The sequence below is a fragment of the Falco rusticolus genome, chromosome 5 (genome assembly GCF_015220075.1).
Source record: "Falco rusticolus isolate bFalRus1 chromosome 5, bFalRus1.pri, whole genome shotgun sequence".
Classification (NCBI taxonomy): Eukaryota; Metazoa; Chordata; class Aves; order Falconiformes; family Falconidae; genus Falco; species Falco rusticolus.
This window is the reverse complement of record NC_051191.1, coordinates 73,452,628-73,466,575: the sequence shown is the minus strand read 5'-3', so window position 1 is coordinate 73,466,575 and position 13,948 is coordinate 73,452,628. Positions and strand designations below refer to the sequence as shown.

The following is a 13,948-nucleotide window of genomic DNA, read 5'->3' as shown; positions in this document are numbered from 1 at the left end:
GAATTTATTAAATTGGTTTTAAAAGAATTTAAACAAGTCTTATACATGTAACTATCGTGAATGATCAATCTGCTTTTCCTCACACTCCATGTTCATTACTGTCTGTGTCAAGACAATGTAAGTTTAAGAATAATAATTTTAAAAATGGTATTTGAAGATTTTATATTTATCAAAGTAAAGAATACACCTTTGACTTATACTCTAACATCAGACAGACACAGGACACAAACTCACGTGAGTTGAGTGTTTTGAGCTCTGAGATACAGAATGCTTTATATTCCCAACAGAACTAAGCACTATATAACAAATACTTATTTACAAAAAAGCAAATTCTCAGGCCAGGCAATTACCACTCACTTAAGGCTTTTTTGGTTGAAGTTATCTAACCACCATTTTCTAAACTACAGGGATCAACAGCTGAGATTACCACCCTAAGCTCCAGTTGTAACCTATGAAGAAAAATAGGCACTTCTAGGGTGTGATTTCTCTGACCTACTTAGAAGCTATGTTAGGACAAAATGAATCACGCTCCGCTATTCCCTATTTACTTCCAGTAACCATGAAGTTAAAACTGAAGTTACTGGCTTACCTCTGGACATACACTTTGCAAGCATTTAGTCTGACCAGTCCTCACCCTTGAAACCTCACACCAAAAGTGACACCGTGATTGACATGACATTGCATTATGTGTTAGTGACCACATGTATGCTAACTTCCTTCCTCTATGACAGAAAGCCGAAATGTTCTTTTACTGCACCAAGAGACCTATAATCAACAGAAATTTACTATTGAGATTGCTGTCGTATACCATAAAGCCCCCCATAGATTTAACTGAAAATTATAAAAGAAACGAAACTAACTCTCACCTACTGAGTCTAAATCCACTAAGCTCTGCATTTGTATATGGTTGTTTTCTGGAGACCCACAGATCCTGATGCTAACCTCAGCAAATGCCACTGCCTTTAAACACAGACGGATCCAAACCTGCACAACTCTCCTGATTACAACTGCAGCAGTTTCAAATAAAAAGAATGAGAAAGAGGGAAGTTTCACTTACAGTTTCAGAGATGAAACACACACTTTAAATTCAATCTAAATATCAACATAGAGGAGGGTCTGAAACATGGATATTTTGTATTATTTCTGGCTACCAGTATTAAGTAATGCAGGCTTCCACTTCTGACACGACTTAGCGTATAGATACACAAACACTCTACCACAGTAATTCAGACTTGAGATGTCAGAAGCATTTTACCTTTTGCTACAATATTTCTTCTTTTGTGTCATCAAACTCCAATCCCACAAAAAGCTATGTGCAGAAGGAGTTACAGTCAGTGACCTCTCCCTCCCTCCCTCTTGCTACCATCAGCATTAGGTTCTAATCAACCAGATTATTTTGCAGGAACAGGGTCATAAGCTAAGCATTCTCGGGCAGGAATGTTTCTTTTTTCTGTCTCTATAAAAATAAATCATGTTCTGAGTACAATATAAATAAAGATAATAACAGTCTGACGTTAGATTTTATTGGTCTATGTTTCGGACAATCCATATAATTTGCCTGTTGCCTGTACAGACTACAAAAAGTTAATCTTTACAGCCCTTTTTTTCCTTGGGGTGGATTCAGTTTTAAAAACGTATAAGAAAAGGATGTTGAAGCAGACTCTTTCCATGCATAATGACGGTCTTGTTTACACTGCTTTGACAAAAATTATCCTTCGTTAAACTGGGCACAAACTCCACTCAGTTACATCCATTGGTTTATCTAGTGATGCTAAATTCGCAGGATTCATCAAGTCTACTTCTCCTTTGCAAAAAGCAAAAATGCCTTATCTGGTCACACAACTGTACCTAAACCGGAAAAAAAGAAAGAACTTCACAGTGTTAAAGAGAATTTGGAATGAGGCTGGCCAAACTATTCAGACAAGCTTGCTACCCCAGACATAAAGGACTCTTTTTTTACTTAAGAAAGTTTGTTTCCTCCATTTAATTGCCTTGAAACACTTTGGAACATTGGTTAGTCCAGAAACATTGCAACACGTCAATCTTCTCCTGTAGGGAAGTTTCTGCACATGCCTTGGGAGCTGACCCACCTATGTTAGATGCCCATACTTAAGCAAACACATACTGAAATCTGTAGTATGTTTTACCACAGGTTTTTCTCCAGCCATGAATCTCTAGCGAAAATTAATAAACCCCTTTATTGCAGTGGGGAAGGTGGTGATATTTCACTGATATACTCAAGACAAGAGGAAGTAGTTAGCTCCATGAAAGAAAAAAAACAACATAACTGAATGACATGACACTTTAAATGCTAGTAACTGCCCGAAGCCATATTTTCAATTACCACTCACAACCATCATTACTTTTGGCCAATCTGCAAAAGCATTAGCAGCAGCAAGAAAAATCAAGTGCAAGGAAACCGGCCTTGGCACAGCCTAATCCAGCTTAAGTTTGTATAACCTGAGAAAACGTACTTAAAGAGACCAGGCAAAAAAACATGATGGAGCATTTCACTCAACCATTTAAAGGACAGAAAAGAAAGAAATGCTTCAAATTGTCACTGCAATGGGTTACATCCTAACTACGCACACAAACATTTGATAGTGAGAGAAGAGATTGTAAAACATGACTGTGTATATTGAGTGTAGCAGAAGGTTCTGGCATTTCTAGGAACCACAGCTGATAATCACAGAGATTCCTTGCAACCCTGAAATTCAAGAAACCATGACTAATACTTCACAATGCATTTCAGTTTTGGTATATCTCTACTGAAAGTAGAGCTGCATATCAAAAAACAACCATCCTCTAGTTTATTGACATTCTGTCCAAGCAAACAGTGCAATACTTTCTTTTACTGTGCAATGTCTTCATATAAGCTATTTACTAAAAGGGTTTAGAATGGATTAAATAATAAAAATGACTAAGTTAAATATGACTACAAGCAGGGGAAGAAAATGGGCAAGGCAGAAAAAAAGATTTCAGAGGACAACTGCAAGCAGGCAGAAAGTGATAGAGTAATATTGTTCTTATAGAGCTGGAAATAGAGAAAAAGGCTTTCTCACCTGCAGTGAAAAGAAAGGGAGAAAGCCACACCAGCTGCTCGGAGGAAGTAAGGTGGATACGAAAAGCATATGGAGCAGACAGAAAGCACATGGGGAAACTGTTCTGGAAGTTCTACAATAAATGGGCAACTACTGAAGCAAAAATGAGTCAAGGTGGTGTGTGAATGTAGAAGTTTGCACTACACAGGGGGCAAAACTTCATCAGCTTTGATTCCCACATGCCTTGCTTTGAGGCGTGTGTCAGATAAAAGTATGGAAGTCTGGGATGCTGCTCTCTATGGTGATAGCAGTTACACTGCCAGCCCAAGGCCACTAACTTTGCAGTGCAGAAGCTTGGCCAAAGGAGGTAACCTCATCATTTGAAAGGAAAAGCATGAAAACTTAATTACACTTCTGTTGCCTTCTTTTTCCAGAACCACGGAGAACTGGGTGTTTAACTGGCAGCACAGTTTCTGCCTCACTGCAACACTGTTAAGATTCACTATCATCAAGGAAAAGGCAGCGTTTCAGAACAAACCTGGGCAGACTGCCACAGGTGACGGAGCTGGACTGGAGAAACTATATGAAGTCCACAGCTACCGTTTGAGTTCTGGTAGGATGGAAATACCATAAATTCTGCCTATGTTATGTCACACCTAGGGCTGACTGTTGAAAGCAAAAGCTGTATCAAGAAGTAGGAACACTGGAATGTAGTCTCTTTACAATGCTGCTATAATCTAAGCTGTATCAAGAAGCAGGAGCACTGAAACGTAGTCTCCTTATATTACTGCTATAAAAGTCCTGGTGGGTCTTTCTCCATACCCTAGCCTTCATCTTCATCAGTGTTCCTCAAATCGGTAGCTTCAAAATTTTGTTTCAGATCTGCGTGATTTCCCCCCTCCCTCTGGAAGACAGCATTGTCCCACTCTTCTGGGTACTGGTTACAATGTCCTGCTGTGGGCACGCTGCTGCACTCCCAAGCAGTGAAAGCTGCACATACCACTAGGCTGACCTGGCAGAGCTGATGCCAATGTGCTACTTCCAGTAAAAATGTACAGTCCTCAGTGAAATTACAGAGCAGATCTCAGTAAGTGTGTGTAATCCCAAACTGAGCTACTTACTGAAGGGAGCACGGACTGAGATACTAATTTGGAATGAAATCACTGTGGCCACTGTAGAAGTCCTAGGGCAGATTACCTTGCCTAGAAAGATGATCAAGGGTTTTTTCTTTTAAGGCTTACATACTTTTTTGATAGTGCCCTTAACAGTTCATAAGAGAGACCATCTGGTTCAAATATTCCTACCAACTGTGGGCTTTATGGTTTTACCTATCTTTTCCTGTGAAATTTTTCAGCTATTCACTTGAATTCACTAGTATTTATGCAAGAAGCTTAAATTAAGATATTTTCCAGTATGAAGTGAGTGAATTTACTCCTAGGCATATAATCACTTGCAAACAATGGATACATACAGTTCCCAGCACTTCTATAAAACAAAGGTGTTTACTTTTCTGTTGATTATTTTCTGCTTAACTGCATTCAAATGAATCCATTAAAAACGTGACTGCTTCACAGTAAGATGATCTTCAGCAAAAACAAACAACTGCTGTTTCCACTTCTCCTCATGGCCTTTAAAAACTACAGTCATCTGCACCCTGGTATTTCAGGCAATTTCTGGATGGTAAGTATGGTCTTGATTTGTTAATTTATTGTTTTAAATGTGGTTTTAACCCTCCCGATTGGGGAAAAAAAATAATGTTTTCTTACTTCATTACTTATTTATTATCCCCTAACAAACCTTTGGACCTTTCAGAGTCTGATCAAAACACCGATGGGTCATTTCAAACCTCATTCATTCTTCCTGCCCACTGACTTCAGCTGGAATGGTATATCCACTCCAGTCCTCCATAGCCACAAGTAAGCAAAACCCACTGTTTTAAGAGACTGGTAGAACAAACCAAGGGAACTTCCATAAACTAGCATAATGCTTCTGAATGATGCTATGGCTTTGATCTCTGTCTCACCTGAAGACTTTTTTTTTTTTTTTTTTTCCCATTTACCTGCCCTATATAGGACCTGCACAACAAGTAATTTGCAAGTAATTGCTAATACTGTTAAGTATTACTTACACAGATGGGACAGGACTGGAGAGCTGGGAGAATACAGAACATGACAAGGAGGACAGGCAGGTTATAATAACTTAAATGTAAGATACTTTTTCATGCAGATACGAGAAGCAACAGCTTTTTCTGGCTTCATCACAACTGGTTCTCAAGGACTGCAAAGAGTTTTCTAGGGTCTGGACTAAATGACACAGTAGGCAACTTCTACAGCTGTTTGACGGGTCTTGGCTGATTCTTTATTATTTGTTCCCTTTCCTAATAGCCCACAGAATCATTCTCTGAAACAGTACAAGTGTAAAGATTGAAAAGATCAAACTCTGATAGAAGCCTGAAATTGTATCTGTGCAAACTGCTTTCACATGCTACTTTTGTGATGACATTTATAATGCAATGTTTGTAACAATATGATTTCATCATCTTATAAATATCAATTTACCATTAAGGGAGGAAAGAAAAAACATCAAAAAAAGACAAATGCAAACTTACCACCGTTTCTGCTGGTTTAATTGAACCAGTATTGTTCAGATAAACCTATCTCTTACAAAAACAACAGTTTATAGTTTAAACTGTGAAATCGTGTGTGTGTGTGTGTGTGTGTGTGTGTGTGTGTGTGTGTGTTGTAATTATGGTGCCTGCTAACAATTTCATACTGCCACATTGCACATATGGCTTCCAAGCTAGCTTTATCTGAATCTTTGTGAATCTATTCTCTGTGCTATTAAACTGAGCACATTCCACATCGTTCAAAAGTAATTACACTTTTGTCTAGAGTGTAGGAGACTGCGCTCCCCAAACAATGAAATTCTCATTATTAGAGCTGGCACAATAATGGCACTGGTGTTCACAACACTGTGCATTGTACCATCACAATAACTTATCCTAAGCTTGATGCACAAAGGTACACTGGAAATTAAAATTTCTCTAAAACCACTGTGGTGTGTGGTTGTTTTTTTTTAATAGGCATTCTTTAGCTCAGTATAATTAGAGTCCTATTTGACTTTTTAAAAAGCTATATGCATTCAGATTACCATCCTCTCTGCAACTTCTGAATAGTGGCTAAGTGCTCTAGCCGCATATTGTTCTGATCCAATACCATTCACATGCTGATGACCCAGACCAACAGGTGAAGTGCAGGCCAGGATGTATGTGACAAGAGAATTCAAATGCGGCATTAAACACCCTTTTATTCTGGACAAGTGGAGGAAAAGCATGAAGCAATGTGTTGATAAGCTCTTTGACCAGTAGTACTGTTATTCTTAATATGACCAAAATTTCTTAATATTAATCCCAAGTTACAGAGGAGTAACTGCATTCACCACAGAAATGCAGCATTTTTTAGAGTGAAACAATAAAGCTACTTAACAGTGCACTGTAGTATTTCCTATCAATTTTAAAGCACTGCTGAAAATTAATTCTAAATCCCACTGAAAGTGCTGGACTAATGTGGGCTAGCAGTGCAGTCATACAGTTTGGAACAACTGGACAATGTCAAAATTGTATCTTACCAGTTTGAACTTTTGGTCAGAGCTTTCCTTTCTATTATTTTTTTATTATTTTTTAAAAAAATTGTCCAGCATTTGATTGTTACTCTACAGTTAAGAAGAATGACTGAATTTGACCACACTGTATCATGTCTGTGGTATACTTTAATCAGTGCTTTTAACCTTGGCATCTCTTATTTTCAGAAATTAGCACACAGACACCACTGGTGAGATCAGTAGCCTTGAGAGGTGGCAAAAGCAACATGGTAAGGCAGACAAATAGGAATACACAAAATGAACCCTCATAAGTTAGATGAGCTAACAACTATCTGTGCTATCCAAATACTGTAGCATTAACAGGTTTCTTCAAAAGAGGTATTGACTGATACTGTAATCCTCAAGCGTTTCCCCACTAAGCTTATGGCCTGCTATGAATGTCCTAAGGGGGCTCTTGGATATATTTTAGGTCAAATGATTTGTCTTGTATTTTCTACTGAGCCTTTGATTTAAGCCTGACAAATTATTGTTTCTTTTCTTATTAGTGGAAGAACTTTCCTACTTACAGTAAGTATCTACTTTATTCTATCAAGAGGAAGAGAGTTTGGGATAGAGCTGTCCCTGCCTTTCACAGAACCACAGAATGGTTGAGGTTGGAAGGGACCTCTGCAGGTCATCTGGTCCAACTGCCTAGGACCATGTCCAGATGGAGTTTGAATATCTCCAAGGAGGGAGAGTCCATAATCTCCCTGGACAACCTGTTCCTGTCCTCAGTCATCCTCACAGTAAAAAGCATTTTCTGATGTTCCAGTGGAGGCTCCTGAGTTCCCATTTGTGCCCAGTGCACTAGCCTTTCTCTGGCTGTAGTCCGAGCATCCTCCAAAATGCTCTGTTCATTTTGATGGGAAGATGGGTTTTGCAGCTTTTTTGCCAATTTTAGTTAAGTTTGAAGATTTCTTTCTAGGGATTTTGCCCACCTTTTATAAAAATTTATCCAACATTCCAAGCTCTGTCTCCAAGCTGGCAGTTGTTATAACTTGGTAAAGTGCAACACAGTAAATTTTCAAAATTCTAAGTTGGGTACACTGTTGAGTTATCGCCCTGATGCAATCAGCCATTTACCTTAAGGATCCTAGGATGTCCCAGCTGGCAGGACTTGTAAAAGGAAGCACAGCTGGAAGTAACCTATGAAACAGAGGGTCAATTAGCAGCTAGAAAAGTGAGGCCAAGAAAATTATTCTCAAGGCTGAAATTGTTTTCCTAACTGTCCCTTCATGACCCAGTGCTAAGAGGCAGAATATGAGGAGGCAGGGACAGCTGTGGTGACAAGAGGAATTTAGCTATGCAGACTACTGATGAGACAAAGCTGTGTAATTCCATACCTTTTACAGATACCTTGGCTGTGGCTTTGCTCAGCTGAAATTGTTCTGTAAGCCAAATGGGTGTTGTACATGTAGCTAAGACAGAAAGATACCATAGCTATCTAAGAATCCCTTCAGAGAAGAGTCTCAGCCAACTCATCATACAGCATCAAGCAGTATGTTTTAGAGGGGTGCAGCGGAGTGATGCACTACAGGATTTCAGACTGGCTGTACATTTGATCTTTGGCAGGGATCTGTAAAGGTGTACCCTGCTAAGGACGGCATGTGGCTGCAAAATAAGAACTCCATAGTCACTTGCAGACCCAGTCAGTAGATGCAGCAATACAGCTGACAAGCTATTACGAAGTGTGAAGCACACTGCTGGAGCTTTATCAATAAAACTGTATTGGACCGCACTGCGTGGTGGTGCGCGCAGATGTGCATAAACCTGGGTTTGCTTCCTAGAGACTGTAAAATAGCATAGAACATCAATTCAAACAGTATAAAAATTACCTCTGTAATGCTACCAAAGTAAATTCCTTTCGTAACTGCTAATCACCCAAAATGAAGTAATCTAAAAGTCATCCAAGCATAGGTTCACTTATTTCCTTCTTATAACTACATGCCACAACAACACAGAAAGTGATAATGTATGTTTTACTCATTTACACTGATCACTTCTTTCTGGAGACGTATAGGCTACATCCTTTCTGACCTACCTGGAGGATGATTTTTCCACAACACACCTCACTAAAAGAGAGGTATTGCCAAAATGTCACGTCCATACAAAGTAGCAGATTTCTTAAATATTCACGAAGACAAAACGAGGCCCTACAACCCTGCAAACACGCTTCAGATAAGCTTATGCATCTCACCACTACAGTAAAGCTGTCCAAAACATGCAGTAATTCCCTATCTTGTATTACAAAAGAGACAGAACACACTGCTTTGACATCATGTTAGACGTAGCCTTCACAGCAGGAAGTCACAGTAGATGATCAGCTAAACTTCTTGGTCTTAAAAACTATAAATGAATAAAGAAGTTAGTTAAAATCAGTTACAGTTAAGTGTTTCAGTGAGGTGTAGTTAAAATACTCCTGCTGGGCTCCTTAGAAGACAATGAGTTTTTATTTCATTAGGGTCTGATTCTACACTACTGATGTCATCACAAGTTTATCTATTGACTTAAATGTTGTCAGGAACAACCCCCTATCTTCAATACATTCTCTTAAAATAGGGAAAAATACAGCAAAACTCATACACCAGTTACATACCCTAACATCCCATTGGCTGGAACTGTATATTAATGAAATACAACTCCATAAAACATATGATAAAGAAGTAAACAAGCTAGAAAAAGATAATGATGTGCCTGCCCATGAGTAATTTTTCCAGTGACCTTTTTCCTTCGTTTGAAGTTGCAACAACACAAAGTAAAATTAAATATTCCAAACCACTGTTTGAACTTAAGCATTAGACAAAAAAGGAAGAAAAATGGATCAGAATCAGTGAGTTACTTAGTCTAGGACAGAGCTTCAGTGAATATCCACTGACTTGGTCCTATGAGATATAATAATCCCTAAGGCTTTTTACTTAGGGCTTGTTACGTATGTGTCATGAGCTGTAAGGTCTTAAATACCACTATGGAGCTATTGCAGGGTTTTATGAGAACACACTATCACCTATTTTGCAATGCTTTTTAAAAAGCCTTCAAATATACAGGTCCATTCATTATCTTCACTTAAAGTGAAATTGTCAGTGCCCTTGTCAAAGTGGAGGACTAACAGAAAAGTTACAATTTGTAAACAGGCAAGAGCTGTGTAAGTGTGTTCACAACAGGCAGCTTTGTCGAGGTGCCCAAGTCCTGGTGTTTCAATGCCTTTCCCTACTCCTTTCAACTTTTATAAAAATATATATCACCACAGTCTGCATGAAGGGCCCAAGCTTGTCACGTTACAATAGTGACACTTCGACATGAGTGAGGAACACAGCATTGCTTTTTGTTTCTTATGTTTGTCTGCTTTTAGATAAAGCCAATCCTGGACTTCCAATGGGCTGCTAAATGTAATTAATTAAGTGCACAGTGTCATTTGTAAAGTGCACAAAAAGGTGGGAATTCATAAATGAAAAAGTGGTGCGCTGATTTAATTCCACAAGCACAGCAAATTTTCTTGTAGGTATCTCTGGCATGTGATATACGCATCAGACATGAATTTTTAAAACTAGCAAAATCCAAAGTTGCTTTTTTTACCCTTTATACAGACTTCCATGCCTTACTATTGCATAAACTTGGCATTGGGGCAATATTTCAGATACCATGCCAAACATGACTCTCACTTACAGTGTTCCAAAACCATTTACTGTTTGCTGAACACATACACTTCAAACTCACATCACTGTAGCTAAAAAATTTTAGCACCCTAAATGCCAGCAGGCAAAGGTGAGGAAAAGTGGAGTTTGCACTGCAAGTGATTTAGCATTTGTAGTGGAGGGTAAAGGCAGTCCAGCTAGGTCAAAGCTTTCACATTATTGTAGCATGTTCTGTACGTGTAACTGTGCATTGTATACTCCATAAAGTACAGATCTGGATGCCAAAGTACTGTAGATGCAGAATTCAAAGAATGGATGTAAGCACAATAGACCATTAGCAAACCTACCATTGTGTTGTGCTGAGAAGTGGGAGTCCTATGGCCACAGTTCTCTTGCGTCAGCAGAGAAACTGGCTGAAATTCCTCAGAGTGAGGCTTGTTGGGAAAACTCACATGCAAGGGAAGGTGAAAGGCTGGGAGCCCGTCACTCTCCTCTTCTCCCACTTTCTGTCTGCTTGTCACCATGGCTACCTCTCCATCTGCTTCCCCATACGGAGAGGCTGGTCGCTTGGAAGACATCCTGGAAGGAACAAAAGAGGAGAAAATAATGAAACCTCCAAATAAATCCTTAATGCCGTCATTGTGTGGTTAGGGGCCATTGTAACAGAAATGCCTTTTTTGTGCTGGCAGAGAGCAGGAAACCATCCAAATACCACTGCAAAGCATACACAATTGGGAACAATGGCCAAGCAGGTAGCAACAGAACAGTGGCTTGTTTGTTGTGAGAATAATACACTAATATAGCACTCTCTTGTATTCTGGCTTCTTAAACATGAAAATTCACCTAAGAAGAATGTATAATGAAATGCAATTCCTTTAAAAAAATACCCATCTGGTTTTGCATTTGCAAGAGACTGTAAGAAGACAGAACGTCTCCTGATACACACTATTGTCAACTTAGCTTTTAAGGAATAATCATCTGCATGTATTTAGCCATAACTGATTTAAAAAAAAAAAAAAAGTAGTAAAATAAAATACAATAAAATAACTTACTAGCAAGCCAAAATGTCTGTGTTTATAAAACTTCACCCATGTGAACAACAGAGTGTTACAGTCATGTTGCAAGAATCTTTTTAGGTTCACAGATCCGAGATAGTTAAGCAATTAAACATTTGGAAATCAATAACCTAAGCTTTTTGACAACACAAATTCAGAGTTGCATTCAGTGAATGAAGATTTGCTATCAAGATACCATACTTCCTACCTATAGCCCGATCAGAAAAAAATACATGTAAATTTAATTTACATCTGTATCTATATAAAAAAAGGATATACAAGAAAGACACATAGAGCACAGTGTAAAAACCACACACAAATGTTGACTTAAAATTCAGGACCACATTTCAAATTTTTTTAAACTGTCTGGTAACACTGTTGTGACAGCACGTGTATATCTTCAACTTTTGGAAAGACTGAAAGAAACCTTATGTCATTGGAAAATCCAGTTTTCCTCCAAGCCAGGCACTACTGAAAATCTTACAGGACAATCTGAACCCAGAATATTTCCAGCTTGGTCTTTAAAGTAGAGTGGTCCAGTGAAGTATCAAGATGCAGACAAGTTCTGGGATTAATTACAGCAACATTGTTCATGAAAACCAGGGCATGTGCATGGATGGCATAATGGGGCACTGCGCTAAGCAGGGGCACCTGTAATAAGGAGTGGAATGAGAAATAAGAAATCCTATAGGCATAATCAAAAGAAGAAAAGAAAGGAAAAAAAAACCCAGAAAAAATTCACAGAAAATGGGAAGTTATGAGCAAGGTGACTGAAGACTATTGTATGTAAAAGTTGAAAAGACAGGCTGAAGTAATACTGCTCCTCCTCAAAAATCTAGTATTTATGATTCTAATTACCCCATTTTGATTTTCCACTTCACAGTTAAAGGACTGCATTTCAAAAGCCCAGCAGCCTCTTGAACCATGTGTGGGGCTGCTGTGAGGTGGAGCATGTCCATACGATTTGGCATATTGAGCACGAAATGGTTCTTAGCAGCAGTCAACTGGGTCTGAAAACAAACAGTGACTTTAAACAGCCCTTTGTTAGGACTTACTTTGTTTCTAATGATCTCATTTTGAGCTTTGCCTCCGGAGCCAAGTCAGATTACATCTAAAAAAAAATTATAACCAACACCAAAACAAAACAACAAAAAAACCACCTCAGACAAAAAAATCCCTACCAGAACCTATACTCAGCTGCACATCGCCTGTTCTGAACACCACCTATTGCCTGCACATAGAGAAGCAATCTGTATTTTCTATTAGTGTTTGACTTAGTCCAACAGACTAACACTTCATACATCCTACCTGAATTCTGTCTTCTAGGCTTTCCCACCTACATGTCTGCAGCGAAGCATATGTATAAAGACAGAGATCACCAGATAGACTCTTACTGGCAGTTTTCTACTAGCCCACTGAATTCAGCATTTTACAGCTATGTTTGACGTGACAGATCCCAAGCTTTTCGTCTGCAGAAACCATGCAACTCCCTCCCGAAGTTACTGTGAATTATTCATATTCTGCATTGCACTGCACCAAGATACACATTTGCTATTGATTCTGAGTGTAACATTTTGGTTACTCATTTCAGCGCTTCAATAGAAGCTTGGGTTTGTACAAAATCTCTCTTTCTAAAAATCAGCACTAAGCAATTGTCTCAATTTTGGCAAAAAAAAAGGGAAGGACACAAAATCATTAGTCAATTATTCCACAGTAACGTCCTATACTTCAGGATATTTATATTCCATAAGATGGCTGCAAATATTGTAAACCATCCACAAAAGCCTCCACTACAATTCATTTTGACAATAAAACATAGAGGACACCTTGCTTTGTATTGATGATTTGTATTATATACTGTATACCCAAACTGTGTTAAAAACTCCTACTGCTGTTAACCCAGAATAACCCAGACACTGTCACATAGCTTCACAAGGAGAGTTTGACTATCATGTTGAAATAAAGCTCTTCAGCTAACTTTATAAGAGAGTATATGGTTTCCTCTACTGTGTTCAGTTAAGATGCTGCAGACCATCATCGCCTTCTGCTTGTCACTGTTCCCAACAGGGATGATATCATTTTCTGCAGGGAATTTATAAAAACAGGCGAGGAATGCAATAGAGGTGACCACCTCCATGAGCAATAACAGAGGTTATTATGGTTTTGATCTAAACCAAAATCCTATGGGTTGGATTGTCAACCAATCTACAGTGATACTAGAGAGGGAAGAAGAAACTGTTTCCTTCCTCTTACAGCTCTTAAAAGATCCTGTTTAAATTACAAGCCACATGCTGATCACAATACTAGAAGGCTAAAAAACTGCTGAGATGGCTAGGACAGCAAAGTTAAGGATTTCATCTGCATTAGTCTTCCAAGTGACTAAGACACTCAAAGAAACTGATGCACAACCTTAGATAAGGGTCACACAGCTCAGACGACAACAGCAATTTGCTTTCAGGTAGCTCTGTCCATAGGGAACATGAGTGAGGCATAATCTGGCCCTTCGGAAATCTCATCATCTCCTTTAACATCACACACAAGCAACAGAGTTTTGCAGAAGTTACTTACTCCTTATGAACAG

The 13,948-nt window shown here is 38.7% G+C and overlaps 1 protein-coding gene across 9 annotated transcripts in view; it reads right to left on the bottom strand.

The window, feature by feature from the left end:
• SOX5 (SRY-box transcription factor 5) overlaps positions 1–13,948 on the bottom strand; it is a 341,339-nt gene that overhangs the window by 248,688 nt on the left and 78,703 nt on the right. For 6 of the 9 annotated variants that reach the window (XM_037389411.1, XM_037389407.1, XM_037389409.1 and 3 more), the window contains one exon: positions 10,660–10,891. In XM_037389411.1, the coding sequence (XP_037245308.1) occupies positions 10,660–10,890 (231 nt within the window). In that variant the 5' untranslated portion in view covers position 10,891. The remainder of the gene's footprint in view (positions 1–10,659; positions 10,892–13,948) is intronic. The other 3 variants (XM_037389413.1, XM_037389414.1, XM_037389415.1) reach the window with 1 other exon arrangement.